General features: G+C 44.2%; 1 protein-coding gene across 12 annotated transcripts in view; it reads right to left on the reverse strand.

Moving 5' to 3' along the window:
- Positions 1 to 18,895, reverse strand: part of PRRC2C (proline rich coiled-coil 2C) — a 68,001-nt gene that overhangs the window by 26,697 nt on the left and 22,409 nt on the right. For 10 of the 12 annotated variants that reach the window (XM_040073040.2, XM_058421792.1, XM_058421791.1 and 7 more), the window contains exons 5-21: positions 18,408 to 18,539; positions 16,274 to 16,452; positions 15,814 to 15,893; positions 15,081 to 15,214; positions 14,912 to 14,999; positions 14,508 to 14,649; positions 13,482 to 13,556; positions 12,155 to 12,764; positions 11,178 to 11,347; positions 10,344 to 10,590; positions 9,063 to 9,276; positions 6,244 to 8,586; positions 5,420 to 5,628; positions 4,679 to 4,833; positions 3,876 to 4,215; positions 3,368 to 3,453; positions 2,278 to 2,466 (exon numbers count right to left, since the gene is read on the reverse strand). In XM_040073040.2, the coding sequence (XP_039928974.1) occupies positions 2,278 to 2,466; positions 3,368 to 3,453; positions 3,876 to 4,215; positions 4,679 to 4,833; positions 5,420 to 5,628; positions 6,244 to 8,586; positions 9,063 to 9,276; positions 10,344 to 10,590; positions 11,178 to 11,347; positions 12,155 to 12,764; positions 13,482 to 13,556; positions 14,508 to 14,649; positions 14,912 to 14,999; positions 15,081 to 15,214; positions 15,814 to 15,893; positions 16,274 to 16,452; positions 18,408 to 18,539 (5,393 nt within the window). The remainder of the gene's footprint in view (positions 1 to 2,277; positions 2,467 to 3,367; positions 3,454 to 3,875; positions 4,216 to 4,678; positions 4,834 to 5,419; positions 5,629 to 6,243; positions 8,587 to 9,062; positions 9,277 to 10,343; positions 10,591 to 11,177; positions 11,348 to 12,154; positions 12,765 to 13,481; positions 13,557 to 14,507; positions 14,650 to 14,911; positions 15,000 to 15,080; positions 15,215 to 15,813; positions 15,894 to 16,273; positions 16,453 to 18,407; positions 18,540 to 18,895) is intronic. The other 2 variants (XM_058421783.1, XM_058421786.1) reach the window with 2 other exon arrangements.

Raw genomic sequence — 18,895 nt, forward strand, 5'->3', positions numbered from 1 at the left:
CAAGAAAAGCACAAAAAAATACAGAAACCACATGACTTTGTATACCTACAGGTTATTTTAATTTTCAGAGATCCAGGATTTTATGGGGCCCCAGGAAACTAGAACAGAAGACTCTTAAGTTTATTTGAAATTATCTTGATGCATGGATGTTGGGAGTATTTTTCCCTGGAAACTGATCACTAAAGGGATCCAGAGAAAATAAAACACCTAGATACAAGCGTTGCCTTACATTGCAGACACCATGGCTGGATCACTGCTGCAATTCAGCAGTTCCTTTCTGTGCAGATGAATTACTGCAGAATGAAGGGCCCTAGGGAACCTGAATGCTCTGCTGTTCCAACAGCCACGTCCTTTCTGGCTGAGACTCTCAGCCCACTTCACTGCTGAGCAGCACAGAAATCCCTTCAAGGCAGCCCTGAAAATAAAATTCCTTAAGCTTTGATAGTGGAAAGACAGAAGCTGCTGGCAATTGTTTTCCTCAATACAAACCAGCTCTTCACCAGGGGTGGATGAAGACTCTAAAAACACAATGATTTTGGGGAGGGTGGAGTTTCCCCAAGGTATTTGGTACCCTCAGGAGGCCAGCAGAGACTGGATTTCAGAGGGAAGGGAAGAATAAGTAGAAGCAAATGCCTGAGCTCTGAAATGCTGCAATCACGAGCATCAGGCCCACCTCATCCCAAATAATTTTCTCCCTAACAGTTTAGAGAGGCTGAAATTCCTCCAGACCCTTTAAGGTCACTTAAACCTTCACACTTTACCTTGGAAAGGTAAACTGCTTTGTTTCAAAACTATGGTCCTCTTAGGTTGTCCACATTAATTCAACAATACCAACCTCCAATCCTGAACATGAGGATTGCATTTAGGCTTCACAGCAAACAATATCACCATGGGTGGATGGTTGTGTAAGAATTGTTTGTTTGTTGAGATTTATTTTTTGTCATCAAGACAGTTAAAAAGATTTATGGCCCCCTCACTCAAAGGAGTGTAAAAAATATTACCCTCCAATGCATTTACTATTTAGTCACATATGTGTCTTTCAACAAAATCTGCAGAAATCTTGATAGCACTAAACAAGCGAAAAGAAGGAACTTTCTACACAGCATCAAGTAGATTGTCCCTATATGTATTTAACTTTGGAGTTCAGAATCTGAAAGTGATTTTACTGGGCAGTTTTAGGCATGCTGCAGCATTTCTGAGACTGCAATTCATCAGCAGTTTTAATTAATGCATATTTCTCTGCTGAACAGGTTTTATATTCTGCAGTGAAAGCCACAAACTGCAACGTATCCACTCAGTGTCTGATACAGCAGAAGCTAAATTCATTGTGTGTGACTGAACTTTCAGATTTCAGCTCTTTTTTGGGGGGAAAACCCAACAAACAACCAAAACCCAAACAACCAACACAAAGAAACACAGAAAGACAAAAGGGCTTTAATTACATCAGGACTGCTGCCAAATCTCAGACATCAAGAGGGACTGGAATAGCTGATGCTCTAAGTCACCAGACAAGTTTATCTGCTATAACCTTCTCTTTCTGAGAATTAGAAGCTGGTGCTGAGTGCTATTGATGCACAGTCTGCACTGGAGGTGGAAATAACAGAAAATCTCTGGAAGGCAAGCACCACACTTATTTTTCAACCTGATCTAAATTTGATTAACTATTTAGTATTAGCTCCAAAAAATTTAACTGTTCAGACATCTGTGCATCTGAAACGGAGTCCTCAAACTAATGTCTCTACCATTCCTCTCTTTCCTGAAAACACTTCTTTTTCTGCAACTGCATGTACTGATCAACTGATAACCTGGCTACAAGACTAAGCAGGGCACCATTCATCACTTGAAGGGGGCAAGGCAGGAAGAAGCCCTGCACCTGCAGACACAGCCAGGGCAGCACTGCAATGCCTCCAAACAGCTCTCAAGGCCCGAGTGAAGCAAGCTCAAGAAAAAAACCCAGAAAACTCAAACTACAGAACCAAAGCACTCCACCACATCCAATTTCCCAACAAAGCTATCACAAATCCATCCATATCCCATCCCTGGCTCCACACACAGAACCAGTGTGCAGCCTCTGCTGGGATAAGGTGCTGTTTAATTGCTTAACCGTGCACATCTTCTCTGCAAGAATCACCCTATTGATTGCATTAGGAAATCTAAAAAAGGAATGCAACTTTTATGGGCTGAATCCTAACTCAGTGAGTATTCTGCTATTTGTATCCCTTTTTTGACTGAACTTCTTTAAGTTTACAAGTCTGTACTGAAATTATGACCTTTTACCTTTTGTGCTTTGATGGGTCCAGCCCGAGGCTGTTTCTGTCTCTGCTCTTTGGGTTCTGGTAATTTGTCAGTGGATTTCTCGGAAAGCACAGGGCCAACTTCATTGTCACTGCCACTGGAAGCTGGGGCTCCAAACTGGATGGTTTCTATACCAATATCGACTGCACCTTCTTGTCCAGGCTTTGTCCCCTGGTTAAAAAGCAAACATTTAATGCATTCTGAAAAATTTCTGTATCAGTACAACGAGAATGGAGCACAAAACAGAAGGGTACTTTTATCTTTGGCCAGAGGTTAATATTCGTGACTGCAACAGATTTGCAAGAATAAACAATATCTGAATGTACACTTCCTCCTCCTCAAATCTCTATTGTTAAAGGAGCTCAAGAAAAAAGCAGTGAAGAAATATGTAAACACCATCAAGATCAAGAGGAACAAGTGCAATTCAGATGCAGGTTCACAACATTCTCTGGGAAGTTCAAAACTTAATGCTCAAGTCAAGAGAAACAGTAAGAAATATGAAAGTATTTCCAGATCTCTTGTGCAGTTCAAATTGTATCCTATGATAGCTGTCTCAACATTCTTGCCATTTAAAACAATTAGGAGCAAAAAAGTACCAGGAAAGTAAAACCACAACACTTTAAATCCAAAATTTAAGGCTATGCAAATTCCATGGGAATATCCACAGATAACATAGTTATAAAGTGTTGACTGCTTTTTGTATCTCCAATTTAAGGAACACAAAACCCCTTCAATTCCTTGGAGACATCCTGTTTCTGTCTACATTACTGAACCCTAAGCAAACAGGCAAACTGGGCAAGATTTTACCTTTGGAAATGCAATGACTAACAGCTATCAATAGAATCTGTGAATGGCCGAGTTATTATCAAGAGAGCAGCTTTTCCATGATGCAGTTTTAAAACCATCAGCCTGCATCTCATGCTTCTGTACCATCTCCTGACTTCATGGAATTCTACACACATTAGCTTAAGTATTTGCACTGCTGGATAAATGGATAATCTGTACCCAACCCTAATGAGATATAATTTGGGTAAACTTCACACATAGCTAGTCTTCTTTTCCTCATTCTTACCTCTGGAGACGGAGCCGAACCAAAAGATGTCAGAGGCTTGTTCCAGGCACTGACTGAAGGTGGCTGAGGTGGGCTAATGGGTCCCACTGGCAATTAAGAACAGAGAAAGAGTTAAAAAACCCCTCAGTGTTGCTAGAGGTACTCAAATCAATGTATCAACTGACTGAGAATTAAATTACAGATGTATTGAGTAAATAACCTTTAATTAACCTATTCAGTGGTTAAAAAATGTGCTTTCAAGTGGGGCAGTTATCATGTCTGGAACAATGACCGAGTCTGAGAAAACAGACTCCTCGAGGGAGTGACAGTTTCTCATTTCATGTGAAGGAAGAACAGTAACACAAAATACTGACTAATATTACACTGCAAACCCCTCTTTTTGGAGGTTACCATGCTGCACTTGGGTATGCCGAACCCAAAAAGACAACCAGAATGCCAGCTGGCAATCAGCTTTCCCTAAACACCACGCCTGTTTGCCTCCACCTCAAATCCAAAAGCCAGCACTTACATTTTTTGGAGATGTCGTTCAGAACCGCTGTAGGAGGCACTTTGTTGTCCCACAGTTCAGCTGCCAGGCCGTTGTGGGGCTGGGTGTTCTGCAGGACTTTGCCTGGCACGGTGTAGTCTGCGCTGGCTGTCCCTCCTGCGGCCTGGCTTTGTGCTGGAACAGGAGCCTGTGGCTGGGCTGGAGACTGCGCTGGGCAGGGAGGCTGAGCCTGAGCTTGTGCCTGAGCCTGTGCCTGCTGTGCAGCTGCAGCTGCTGCCTGCTGCTGCTTCTTGGCAAATCTGGGGGGCAGCTTAGAATTCTGACCTCGGCCTTTTTCGCTCGATCCTTTTTTGGTCCAAACCTGTGAAGAGAAGCCAGTTTTATTCCTCCAGGTGACAGTGTGTACAGCAATTGCAGAGTGCAAGAAAGCAAACTGATTAACCCAGCCTTACAGGAAATTTATTTTTTGGGGGTAGGGGTATTTAACCAGAGGAACGGTGATTTCTCATCCATTTTGTTCTTGGAATCAACTGATATACAAGCAATAGGATAAATCTTTATCAAAGCATGAAAAGTGGTGTTTTTATCTGTTTGCCAATTCCACCAGCCTGCCAGCGCCCAACTGAGAAGTACAGAACCCCCAAGTGACTAAATAAAAATTAATTTTATTTACTAAATATGAACAACTTTAATATTAACTAAAACTGAGTCGTTATATTTAGAAGGAGAAAATACAGCTATTTTGGAAGGAAGATTCTGCACCCTTGACAACATTCCCAGTACTGCAAGCAGCTTTTTCCCCACCGTAAATGCTGGTCTTGTACCTGCACTGTTTGTTCTTCCTTCTTTCTGCGCTCTTCATCTTGCAAGCGTTTTTGCTGCTTCTTAGACACCACTTCTGTGAAACCATCATCATTCAAGTTAGATTGGGAGTCTTCAACTACTGTCACTTCAGGGTGATCATCAATGATCACAACACCTATAGGAAAAGGAAAGGTATAGACGCTGCTGTTTCAACAGCTTCAGGTGCGATGCACCAAGCCAAAATTGGCTTTGGAGTGGAAGTTACTTTCCCACAGAGACAGATGGGGGCCCTGATCAATGGCAAGCTTCTGCTTGCCAAGTGCTTTGCTGCTGAGCTCAAAGGCAAGGAGTTAAATAATACTTAAGAACTTTAAAACTGGAGCTTCCTGTACCAAATTCTCCAGGAAATTACTAAAACACAGTAATGAATAAAGAACAGCCCTCCCAGATATCAGGTCTAAGCTTAGCACTGCCTTTACTTTTGAAAATTAACTAAATTATGAGAATGTGATAGAGAATGGTAGGCATGAAAGGTTATGATTGTACAAAATTGTTCTCATCTACACATAACACAGAATTAGGTTAGCCACCTTTCAGAGGCAAACACATTAGTGGGTATCACAAAGATAGCCATACTCAAGGGTACAATTATTCTGGTGTTTAAAAAAAAATCCCCTTTTTAAGGTTTTCAAACATCTAGCTCTATATGCAACAAAACTAGCAGAGCTATCAAAAATTATTAGGATATTATCAATACATACTTGCATAATTATTAAGATCAAATTGAGACAAGGCATCCACTTTTTCCTTAGGCTTCTTTGGACCAGCCTTTGGTTCTTCTCTCTTTTTGCCACTTGCATCCTTGGTGGTCTTCTGTCCCGCAGCAGTGACACCTCCATCCTCCTGATGTGAGGAGTTGCCGTTGGCGGGATCAACACCAGGCACAGGTGCTGCCTGCTCTTCAAATGGCCTGTGTTAGAAGAAAACATGTGAAAATTAAACCACAGAGAACACTCAGGAGGGAGCCAACAGTCTAATTCAGATCCCACTGTAGGGCTGTAAGTGCTTACTGACTTCTTAATAGGGTCCAGACTTTTTACTTTCAGCTCCTATTCAGAAGCTCAACAGCAAAAGCTGTTTTGGAGAAATATCAAATGCCCTGCTAAATTTTCCATCAAATTAGGCATATGGAAAAATGGCTTAGTCTAAATGGTAAGCAATTCTCAATCTCCTTGTCTGTGTTAGGTGATTGATCTAAAATGCAATGCAGCAATTTATGTATTAACTGCACAACTGCTCGCTCACATGAACATTTCTGTTTGCATCCAAATCTCAAGAAACACAGCTCAACTCAGGAACAGCACTATCATTTTTTAAAATTAGGCTGTTTTAGCACTGGGCATACAAGAACACTCCACTCTCAGCTTCAGGTTCCAGGTGTCTGTATATAAACAGAAAAAACAGAAAGTACAGAGCCACGGGTGTGTGTATCAGTGTGTTTTCCACCACTCTACGGATCTAAACTAACTGTTTATGGTTTCAAGCCTCAGGAGGACAAGAGAAGACCATCAGACGGGGCACTCACCCTCTTTTTCCACTTCGGGGAGGAGGACCACTCCGCCTTTCACTCCGGGGCCCTGAGAAGTTCCTCCCTGGCTTAGCTGGCCCGTTGTTGCCACGTCGGTTCTGACGGTCTATTCCAGGCCGCTGACTAGAGAAGCTTCTCTTGGCTATTTCCCTCTTTGGAGCTCCAGCGTTTTCTCCTGCCTTTGCAGCAACCTGTGCTGCTGCATCCGCTGTCTTCTTCTCATCCCTTTCCCGCCTCTCATTGAAGTCGCTGCTTTCCGAGGCTGTTTCCCACTCTTCATTTGCCTGGTCTGAAGAATTCTGGTTGGACAAGTCTGGTGTCTTACTCCCTGACACATCCAGAGCAGGGTTGGAGGGCTCATTAACTGCATTGTTAACTGTGGCACTCGTCGTGGAGCTGCTCACCACCTCACTGATCTTGGATGCGGCCTCTCTCTCTTTTAGGCGCCTGAAGCGTGGTGGTTTATCCTGCCTTGGAGGCCGGGCAGGCCTCTGTCTTCGTGGCCTCTCTCTGTTTGGATCAAACTTTCTCTCGAATTTTGGAGGTCTTTTATCAATGGGTATAGGACCATAATGCTCATTTCTTCTGGGAGGCTCCCCGTCCTCTGGTTTAATGATCTCTGCTTGCCTGGGGTTCCACTGATTGTCCCTGTAGGCTGGCCTCCTTATGGTGGATGGACGTGGAGGACGTCCCCCGGGATCCCTGCCACCACGTCTGTACATTCCCCCTCTGCCTCGTCTAGAAGGCTCTCCTTTAGGAAGAAATCCTGGTTTGGGCTTGTTCTCGTAATCTCTGATGTACGTTTTTTCTAGGGATCTGTTGTCTACTCTGATATTGTTCTCAGGTTTGAACGACAGGGGCTTCGGAGGCTTCTTGCCATCAGCTCTTTCTTCTCTTTTCGGGTGCTTGCCCTTGATGATGCTGTCTTTGTCTGAGAGCAGGGTGTCACTTGCGCTCTCGTGCACTTCGCTGTCAGAATCCGTCTCCGAGCCATGCTGGCGCCGCCGTTTGGGGATCACTTCAAAGTCAGAACTCTCACTACGAGTTTCACTCTCTTCTCTTTGCCTAACAGGCCCTGAAGGCACATGCTCTGACCTGGGCTTAGGATCTCTGTAGTGTGGGTACTCTCTATTATGGCCTCGACTGCCCCGACCTCGTCCTCCGTAAGAACCCCTGTAGCTACGGCCCCTAGAATAATACTCACCACGACCTCTGCCTCTGTAGCCCTGCTCTGGGAACCAGTCCCTATCCCTGGCCTCTTTCCAGTACGTCCTAGGTGGCAAGCCAGGCTCTCTTTTTACTGGCCTGGTTTCTAGGCGTGGTTTCTCCACCACCTCCTTGCTCACCACCTTCTCAGCCTGCTTGTCCTCCTTGCTGGCGGGCGCGGGGGGCAGTGTGTGGGGCGGGGGCTGAGCGGCCGGCGGGGCGGCCGGGGGCAGCTGGGCAGTGACTGGCTGTGCAGCTGGGAGCTGCTGCTGCACTGCAGGGGCAGGGGGCTGCACCACAGCTTTAGCTGCTGCCTCGGGCTGGCTGCTCTCCTGGCTTGCTGGCGCTGGGGCAGCATCCTGGGTTATCTTCTTAGCCAGAGGAGCGCCGCTGGAGGCGGATCTCTCGGGCTCAGCCTGGGACAGCGGCACCTGAGGTGCTTCCTTCTTGTCACTTTTTTCAGGCTTGCCTGGTTTTTCACTAGCTGGCTTTTCTCCTTCCTTCTCCTTTCTCTGCTCGCGCTCTTCTCTCTGTTCACGCTCTTCCTTCATATCCCTAAGCACAGGTTTCTTAATAGGACCCGATCTTCTCACCGGTCTATCGCCACCTTCGTCTCGCCTGCCATAGCCTGGCCTGGGACCCCATCTTGTTTCAGACTTAGGTTTGAAAGTTTTCTCAGGTTTTGATCCTTCTGATGTTCTGTTAGTGATCAGAATTTCTTTCTTCGGTTTAATCTCAAGTCTCTCAATTGTCTCCTTTGTCTCAAGAGGTCTGTTACTTAATTTAGGGATATTTGCTGTTGTTTCACTCCTCTGGTCTTCTGATTTTAGAGAGTGACTTGAACCATGGGAAATGCTTCTCTTTAATGAAGAGTGACTTTCCCCTACAGGCATCAATTCTGGAGAACTACGTGTACCCTTCTCACTCACTCCTTCAAAATTAACTGCCGTGTTAGGTGTGTCAGTTTGGAGAGGTTGTACATCTTCCAAAGGCCTGCTTGGGAACTTCTGTACCTCTACCTCTCCTGATTCTCTGAAAAATTCTGTCTTTGGATGAGAGTCCAGCTGGTTGTGTTCTACAGGATAAGCACTGGCAGGGACAGCAACTCGTTCTTGCTCCAAGTGTGCCTCAGACCTGAGCAGAAAGCAATTAAGAGTATTAGCATGTGGGGAAAAAATTTATTCATCTATAATTACTCAAATCAAGTATTTTTCTATTAAGGATACATCTCAGCTCTAGAAAGTAATAGGAAATGATTTTTAATGGAGCCACCAACTATTATCCAGATGTCAGCAGAGCAAAAAGAATTTCTGAATACTTCTAAGAAGCAGAGGAAAATCCTGACCATTCACCACAGAGCAAAGGCCAAGAGGGACTTTTGAAACGAATACACATAGGACAAAAACCCCCTAAAACAGGGAGAACTGACAGCAAGGAATGTTCTACAAAACCACAAATTCAAAATATTCTGGCAATCAGCATTCATCTAGGCTAATGATCCTAAGCAAGGAGTAAATTGTCTTTCTAGACCCTGCTACACAGCAGGCATGTCTTCTGTTTTGTACAACAGCACCAAGCACTCTGCACCCCCAGTCACAATTCCTCCTTACCTCAAATCATCAGGCTCTTCTAAGACCTTGGGAGGAGAACTGGGCTGCTGAGATTCTGCATGGGGGTAGGGGTCTGAGCCCCACATCATGCGTGGCTCTGACAGAGGCACGCCGTGCTCCCTTGTGGAGCGAGCCATGTGCTCAAATGAATCTGAACCAGCTGCTGAGCCCTCCAGCTGCTCTCTTCTCATCAGTGGTTTGGGAGGCATAATTCCTGTGGCAGAAGTGAAGTTCAAGCAATTGAAGCAAATCCAACATTAGCAAATAAACTGACAATACAAATAAAGCCTGTCAGGAGGTATCAAGGAATGCTCTCCCCTCCAATCTCCTTCCCTTGGACTGTCTCTGCTGAAACCAAATGTCTATCTCCTGCCAGCCAACCTCACTCAGATTGACGAAAACACACTCGACACTTGTATCCTATGTTCCAACAAAAGGAAAAAGTTATCTGCTCGCACTATAATGGGAAGTACCAGGTCTATGGACCTGTAAACTCATGGATGAAGTTTCTGATGTGACATCTGAATGGCAAAGGTAAGATGAGTGTACAAACACAGGCAGCTTTTTATACTCTATTATTCCAGCTTTTTCCTTTGCACAATTTTAAAGGAATTCCGTAGTTTTCGCTATCCTTGCTTAGGCTGCTATTTCCTCCATTCATTCCCTGCACCCACTGAGGCTACCCTTCCCCTTGCTCTTGGGCAGTTGGGCAGGTATCTCCATTACATGACATGACAAACTTCTTTCTATTATTTACACCCAACAGCTTTCCTAAGTGCCATTTGGATGGCGATTCCACAAATTAAAAGGGACATTTTAGAGTCAAGAATTTGAAACCACAAATTCATTAAGACTCTGGAGCTGTTAATATGTAATGTAAAAATAGCAAAGTTTCATGGGATTTTTTAGGAAGCAATGTAGTGCCAAGTGCAAAGATAAAATGAAACACAAATGGCAAATACACTTTTTCTCAGTTCAGCCTAACTCTTGCCAGCTTTCTGTCTGTAACAAAGGAAGGCTTATGCTGACATTCTCAATCATCTTAACCTTCACTCACATGCCCGCAGTGTGACAGCTGGGATTTTATAGTCAAAGGTATACATTCTCATAGGACTACAATTTTAGTCACATATGACTACAATCTATTTTGTCTCAAGCAATAAAACAATTTAGGTTTCATCTTTAAAACCCACCCATTCACCAAACAAAGCATGGATAAGGAAAGACTTCTATTTCACAACCACGTTAAGCTCAACAGCCGAAAAACGTTGCCAGGGTTACCTGGATGAATAGGAGGCATATCCATGGCAGGTCTTCCCGACATCATCCGTGGGTCCATGTAGGACTGCATCATGAGCCAGCGGGGGTCAAAGCCCATGGAAGCCAAGTGCTGGGGATGGGGCTGCATGGGCTGGTAAAGGGGTCTGTGCTGGGGTGGTGGGACAGGGCCACTCGAGGGCTGGGAGGGAGCAGACTGGGGAAGGACACCCTGCTGCTGTTGCTGCCACTGCTGCTGTTTCATTTGCTCCTGCAGACCAAAAACCAGTATTAAAGGACTTTTTTGCTAAGACGAAGACTCGGGAACAGCTCTAAAAACAGCTCCTTGGAAACAACAAGTACAATTATCTCCAGGAGTGCAAGTATTCTGAAAGTTAATTGTAAAGATGCATCGGGAAGAGCTAGGAGAAAAGGGAGAAAACCAGACTGGACAATTTACAATAGCTACAGCTTAACTGGTGCGCAGCTGAGACACAGAACGACCTATAATCGAGCACAGTGCTCCTCAGACCACAGGACTCAAGATCAACTGCGAGTGTCACACCTTTTTAGGAAAAGCTGCAGAAATAATCAATCATCAGACTTCAGGTTCCACAAGCAAGCCTGAGGCAATGCCATGTGGGCCAGTTTTAAAGCCTCCCTCGTCCTTCTGCTCACTTACAGACCTTGCAAGTGACAAGAAGTGTTTCAGGCAGAACAATTCCTGCCAACACCATTTTCTAGAAACCGGAAATCAAAAACTCAGGACTTCTGAAACTCCTATGGTTACCTTCTTCAGAATGAGGCAGAATACAGCATTCTTTAAATCAGTCTCTGTTTAATGAACTGGTTTGTTACCTGCTGCCTCTGAAACCTTGGTGGTAATGACTTCTGGAACTGCTTAGAATAGCCTGAGGAAACAGCAGGACGAGGTTGAGATCCTGAGTCTGGCTCATTCTCATGAGTCACCTGTGAAACCTCTTTCTCATTCCGACCACTGTCTTGTCGAGTAAAGACTGCTTGATCTTCTGAAAAAAATAAACAACAGAAACCCCATCTATGTGAGACAACAGTCAATCTTAAACCTGACAATTTTACCAGAATATCAGCTAAAGAACATTCTAAAATGCCTGCCTTCTCTAACTTCACAGTCTCAGTTTCCAAAACTGAAGGCACAGAAAGTCAAGGACAGCCTCTCAAAACAACTGCTGTTAACACATCTCTCTTTTTTTCTTAACTTAAAATACATTGGGAAATCAACCACTGCCATTTAGGTTGCAGCTATTATGTGATTTAAGATGTGCTGTATCAATGACACCGTATTGCATTTGGATCAACTTTTTTTCATGAACTAAGATATGGTTTTACAATCAATTTTATCCATTTAAATATAATATAACCTTAACCAAGCATAGTCTAACAGTTTTCTCATGGCACTCATGTTTCAGTACAAAAACATTCACCACATTTAAACAGGTGCCCTTTGTGTCTACCTCTCTAGGCTTGCTGAAAGAACAGAATAGCTGAAATAATTTGCACAGCTTTTTAAGCAACACGGGTGGCTGACCCTTCTTTGGGAAGAGAAGAAAGCCTGCTTTTTTTCTGTATTCCTCAAAGTCCAGCCTACATCACAGCGGCCATTTTTTTCCCTAATCTTTTGATGAGCTGGGCAAACAGACTTAGCTCAAAGGACAGTTATCAGCTGTAATGCGCCAGGAAAATAACTGGTCTAAATGCACTAGGTTAATTAGGTATGCAAATGAGACTTCTAGACAACAGCCATGCTCTGTGACTCAGCTTTAAGAAGGACAACTCCTATTTGAGTGCAAGCATACCTTTTTCCTCCTTGTTATTCTTGGTTTCACTCTCTTGTTTTTCTACTACAGGTGTTGCCACACGTTCTACAGGCTCAGGAACCTCATGTGCTGGTTTCTCCTCTTCTTTCTCTTTCTCATTCTCCTTCTCTTCTTTCTCCACCTCTTTTTCTTTCTCTTTCTCCACTTCTTGTTCTTTCGCCTTCTCCAGTTTTTCTTTTTCTTCTTTTTCCTTCTCCCTTTCCCTCTCTTTCTCCTTTTCCTTCTCCCTCTCTTTTTCTCGCTCCCTCTCCCGCTCCCTCTCCTTTTCCCTCTCCCGCTCCCGTTCCCTCTCCCTTTCTCTTTCCCTTTCCCTCTCCCTTTCTCTCTCTTTCAGAGGGTCTTCCCGGGAGGGTTTTGTCATGCAGCCGAATTTCTCGTTTAACCGTTTGAGTTTTTCAGCACAAGCTGCTTTTCGCTGCTCCTCCATTCTCCTCTCTTCCTCTTCTCGCCGCTTACGGGCTCGCTCCACTGCAGCCGATATCTCTGACTGCTGCCTTCTCCTCTGCTTCCAAATTTCATCCTCATCTGGTACTGGTTTAGGGGGAAAGGGTCCCTGCCTTCCCATCTGGCGATCAGGGGGAGGAGGGTGCTGCAAGAAAAAAATCAGGTTGAACACGTGTTACATAAGCAGCTAGCTGAAATCCTATGTTTTAACTATTTGTCAACACACGTGTTATCTGCATGGCATCTTTAAAAAGCAAGACTTGGAAGAAAAAGCCAGCCCCCACCTTCCTGATCTGGTTCAGACTCTCACAACCTGAGCGCAGAAAGGAGAGGCAGAGAGTCACTTGGGCTCATGCCAGCTCTCTTCCCCTTCACCATCAAGGCAGAGTGACAGCAAAGATCATAAACACATTTTAGGCTGGGTTACAGGCTGCTATATAAATCTCAGAAAAAAGACCCTCAAGGAGCCAAGGAATTTCAAGGTAGCTCAGGGTAAGAGAGATTTTAGTTCACATTTCATTTGGGACTTCATCTCCTCATCTGTCTTGGCAGCCATCCCTCCAGCAGTGTTGACATGCTCCTGTCCTCTCCAGTTCCCAAGCGGGGCTGGATAACCAAAAGCTCTTGAAATTCTTGTGCATTTCATGTGGCACTTACAAGACGGGGCAGCTTTATACAACTGCAGCGTGGCTGTGTTGGGATCCCATTCTCACCAGCCCCAGGCACTATGATCATTTTACTTGTTAAAGGAAAGCTTTATCATTATGTGAAACATGTTTTTATTTTTCTTGGTCTAAATCCCTCCACCCCAGCATTAAAGAATTTAACTCCAGGAAATAAGGACAATCCTAGTCTTTCTTACCGGTGGTAGAATAGATTTTGGAGGAAGAGCAGGGCCGCCTCTTTCATGTATGGAAGGCTGTGGTGGACCTCGATCCTGTTGGATCAAACACAGCACCAGGGTTAAGCAAGCTTCTAACCACAGCCAAGCTGAAAAATTTTAGATTTACTGTTTTCTACTGCATTAAGATACTACACCTAATAAGGCATCTGCATTCAATACAAAGGCAAAGACATTTTCACTTTTATGTACTGAGAGCTGAACAATTTATGTTCCTGCACCATTACTTCCTTACACTCAATGTAGCATTAAACCTTAAAGAACAGTGTGATCTTTAGTACAGAGAGAAAGTGCAAGTAAAACCAGTTCCAGATTTCCCATCTTCATTATTACTGGTGTCAAGAGAAAATATTTCTGGGAAATCTTCAAAACCAACAGTAGCTTTTCCTTGGGGGGGGGGGCAAAAAAAAAAAAAAAAAAAGGGCTGTAGCAGGCAGGCATAAATTAAAGTGGATGGCAATATTCCTCTACTAGAGGAAACCAAAAATGACTGAGCTGATGAATTCTACATGGTCAGTATAAAATCCTTTAGCATGAGAAGTGAACTCACATTATGGCTAAGCCGCACTGCACAAAGTGGACCGTGATACTAAAAAATCCCCACACCCATGAAAAATGTGTGGGCTATTTATCCACTAGAAAACCTGATAAACAGCAGAATGGCTTAATTCAGTTCCAGGGATGGACAGACAAGAGGACTGAGCCTGTGAGCTGACCCCAGTGCCTGATGCAGGAGCTCTCACCCCTCCGGGGTGTGGGGCAGGACACACTACATAAAGCCATGCTATTTTTGTGCTGCGACCAGAGGCAGCTAAGTTGTCTGAGCAGCACCTGATCAGCTAGCACAGCTCAGATAATGCTTTCAACAGCTAATGCCTTCCTTCATGTTCATAACCTTAACTGACCTGACAGTTTGCAAAGACACCTGAGTGGGAGCTCTCCTGACAAGGCTGTTGCCACAGGAGCTGAAGAGAAGAGCACACAAACCTGATCAAGCTGAGAGCCTTTGCTGTAAGACCCTTTGGCTGCTGCTGTGGAAACCTGGGAGGCAGACTTGGCATTTGTCTGTTCTTCTGTTTCCTTCTGGCCATCAGAACTCGGGGAATCTTTTGATGGTGTTTGTTCATCACTATGTGCAAAGAAGTAAGAAAAACAGAATGTGTACTCCACACAGCTATTTGGTGATTTATCTCCTAGCCTCAGTGATTCTTAGTCAGGATAATTCTACTCCACACCCAGCTGACTGAAATCTGCAGGCAGTTAAGCAATTGAATGTAGTATTACATTACTGGAATTAGTGCTACTGGAATGAGTGCTTGCACTCATTAAATTTAATCTTTCCAAAATCTAGTTAAGTGACATTTCACATCTAATTGGCAACACCAACTCACCCACTCTCCTTCTCTTTCTGACTGCTTCCTTGCTCATCATCATCACTGAAATTCAACTGCTCAGTGTAATCCACTTCACTCTGAGCACCTGACGCAGAAACAAATGTTCAAATTATCTTTCAGAAACATTCAGCATACAAATAACAGACCATGAATCTGATGCTCTTACCTGCCCAGCCCTCATCGGCCTCAGCATCTAGATTATCAAATTTATCAAGCTCTTTGAGTTCACTAGCACTAAGAATGGATGGGCGTTCAATAGGTTCTGAGCACCACGAGGGCGGGCCTCTTCCCCTTGGGCCTCTAAAAAATGACAGAAACAAAAGCCACTGTCACTACTTATCCACGAATGACAGAGAAAAGGTCAACTTGTATGACCATTATTTCAAATATACAGCACTGTTGTTTCAAGAACAGTGAACCCTCATCCACATGTGTGACTACCAGAGCTCAAATAATTACTCTTCCATGTGCAAAGCTATCCTTCACTATGGAAAAACACACAGAAAAGTGGAAAAGTAGTTTTATAGTGCATTAGAGGTCAACTTTAATTGGAATCCATGTTGAGAACCAGGAATTGATTACTTTCACTGTAACAATGGAAAAGTCCTTTTATGGGCAAAATACTGGTTTAAGTTTCAAAGATGTTCCTGCAAGTGACTCCTGCTCTTCACAATCAAAAAGCATGTAATATGCAGAACTGCCTCAAGTTTTGCAGTTGAGCTCCCAAACTCCAGGCACTCCATGGCACTGCTCCACACAAGCAAAACTTGGGAGACTGACCCGCGTCAGCTCTTATGTAGTGTATAATCGAGATGCTCGGTGCAAATAATTTCTTTTTTTAAATTAAGTCACAGAGTTCATACCCAGACAAAAACCACCACCACTTGTAGGTTTCTTACCTGGCAGGCTCAGAATTAGGAAATCTTGTTGGACCTTGCATGGAGGGAGGATATGCCATTCTGGGATACTGATTAAACATCTAAAAGGGAATTAAAAACAGGAGCCATTCATTAAAAAGTATCACTGCATTAAGTACACTGGAGACCATCAAATCAAGTAATGGAAATAAAGTGAGACTCTTTCACTCAGGACAGTTTGCTTCATATCGCAAGTGGGGGACATGAAGTCTCCAAGGGGAAGTAATTGGAAATGTTAATCAACTCCTGACCAGTCCATGTAACAAGTTCTCCTGTACAAAATCCATGTAGCCACGTCCTGTGAGGTGCTGGGTTTCAACCCTGCCCTTCCAGCAGAACTGATAAGAATTCCATGGAGGGGAGAGAAAGGGGCGTAAGAAAATCCCATTAGCAAAAAACCAACCCCTGTTGCTTAAAAACCGTTCATGCAACCATCACTCACATAAGGAGGCATCATTGCTCTGTACTGGGATGAGATGGGGGGCTGCTGCTGGCCATTCAGCTTGGGCTGAGGGACCTGTGGCAACCTCATATCCCTCTTGTCTCCTGCCTTCTGGCCATCATTTTGTTCTGCTGGTGTACCGCCGCCATCTTCTTGTCCCACAGCCTTAGCTTCTTGATCTGTTGGAAAACCAGGAGAGTTTTCTTATTACCCCATCTCTCCAACTAGTAGCATCTGCATGGACAGAATCAGCACAAGAACAGCCAGGAATAGGCTTTAAATAGCAGATTTCCAGCCAGGGATGCTGAAGAACAGGGTGCTCCCACGCAGTCCCCGGCGACACAGCAGACACATGTTCCTATCTGCTACTGAAACAAGCAAAGGCTACTGAGAATCAGCAGAAGCTGCTTCCTGATCCTCTTCATCCCTCGGTCTAACTGTGCCCCTGAATGGTCAGGGCTGAATTTATGGACTGCTCTAGTTTCCAATTCTACCTTTCAAAACACAGTGCAATTTAGGAGGGATACTAATCATAGCACAAGAAAGAAAACATATTTAGCAGTGCCAAGTGGGCCACTGTTGACTCAGTGGCAAGATCCTGTCAAGGCAAAGATCAAGGTTCCTAAGCAGCAAAGGCCTACCAGGAAATTCTCAAGCAGCTCAGAAAGAAAGGGAATGCACAGGTTATGTGTCCAAGTGAAGACAGGTTTAGTCTGGTTTGCATCTCTGCCTGACAAGGATAGAATGGAAGTGGTAAGGGCTGTACTTCTGGTGTGAATGTCCACTAAACTGTCCAGGGAAAGTCAGGGATTTTATTGACTTATCATTTGTGTCAGGCACTCCATTCTTTTAGAAGCTTCTGCCTGCAGAGCTCGAGTTAAGACAAGAAAACCCACCAGAGCCAACTTAGCAGCAGTGCTGAGATCAATGGAGACCAACAAAAATTCAGAGACACAAGCTGTAAATAACGTTCCTTTAGGGACACAAACCCTTTAAGCAGTGTTAAACTCTGCTCCTAAGTATCCATTACAGTTTCTGCAGTTATCTGTGCTGGGAAGCACAGCTGCTAAAGGGGGACTACTTGCCAAGTTCATTTAGCTTTCTGCTGTCACACAGGAAAGAAGGGCTTAATATAGCATGTACAGTGCTGACCAAAACTGTAACTGCCTGCAGGAGGCTGAACAGCCACGTAGCTGCTCTCATTCGGTGCTGGACATCTCTCCTGTTTCCTGACAATTGATTCTTTAGATCAAAATCAAGAAAAGACATGAACAGGCACATGGCCTTGGTCTGCAGGATGTGACAAACAAATCAAGCAAAACCAAGGCCTGTAACAAGGAAAGAAGTTAAGGATTCCCTGAGAGCCCAAGCCCTCTAAAGTGCCTATCACTGACACAAGACAGTGCCAGCCACAGTGCAGGAGAGGATGTTAGTCCATCAAACCTCACCAAAACCAAACTTTGGAGGGAGAAAGGAACCTTGTTTTCCACGGGTAACAAGCACAATCCCAAATGCCCTCCCATTAAAGGGATCTGGGGAAGAAATAGACATTTCTTTGCTGTGAGATGTAAACCCAGCACTGTTACAGCTGTTTTCACCAGACCTAGTCCCCCACTGCTGAAAGAGATCCAGCTGGTCACAGCACTGCAGCCAGGAGCTGAAGATGCCAATGCCTTTCAAGGCACAACCCACTCTTTTGGCATCCTGTACACTGAACTTCCTCTTCAGTAATTTTCAGGCTCTACTCTTACGAGTACTAACCACTTAAGGCCAGCCCTGATCATTTGTCCAATTAGTTAACTCTAGGAGAGATCTTTAAAGAGGTACCTCACCTGCTGTGACATCAGCAGCTGAAGTAAGAAAACGCCAGTATTGTGCAACTAAAAAATGTTCCTCAGAGCACTACTACAGGACTGAGTAGACAGGGAATATGGGAAGTGATAGGATTAAACACACTATTTTCCACACACCAGGAACACAGAGAAGTAGATTAAAGCCCCCAATAACCGTTTATTCAGTGTAGGAGTGTGCCGACTGAAATAACAGGTTCATCCCATTCTTTTGTACAGGGCACAAACAGTTAAGTTCCACACAAACCAATCTGATTTTACAACCATTTGTAGCTCACACTTACTCTGTGGTCGTAGGTTGGCTCCTGATCCATCTTCAGCTGCATCCTTATCTTTGCCTGACTTTTCCTGATCCCCAGCTGCCGGCAGGCTGGGGAATTCTTGTTGGAAATAACTATTGATAGGAATAGGTGGACCTACACAGCAAGATATTCACAGAGTCACAACTTGCTCTAGTCAAAACAGTTCAGAAAGCAACAGAAGCCTGATCATCCTTTAGAAGTGAACAATAAAGCTTTAAAAAAAGAAAGTTAAGCATTTAAATGTTATAGCCACAGTCATTTACTGGCAATATAAAGGGTTCACATTTGCTACCAAAGTTGTTAAACTTACTAGACCAGCTATCACAGCTGTTGAGGCTGAGAAAAATCCAGAAGCAAAAATCCAGAGCAACAACTGACAGCGGAACAAGACTTAACCCAGGGAGTATTTGGAGTTCCTCAGCTCTGTAAACACCCTTCCACACTCCTTCCAGACAAAGATTTCCTTCCTT

This window comes from Hirundo rustica, chromosome 9, assembly GCF_015227805.2.
Source record: "Hirundo rustica isolate bHirRus1 chromosome 9, bHirRus1.pri.v3, whole genome shotgun sequence".
Classification (NCBI taxonomy): Eukaryota; Metazoa; Chordata; class Aves; order Passeriformes; family Hirundinidae; genus Hirundo; species Hirundo rustica.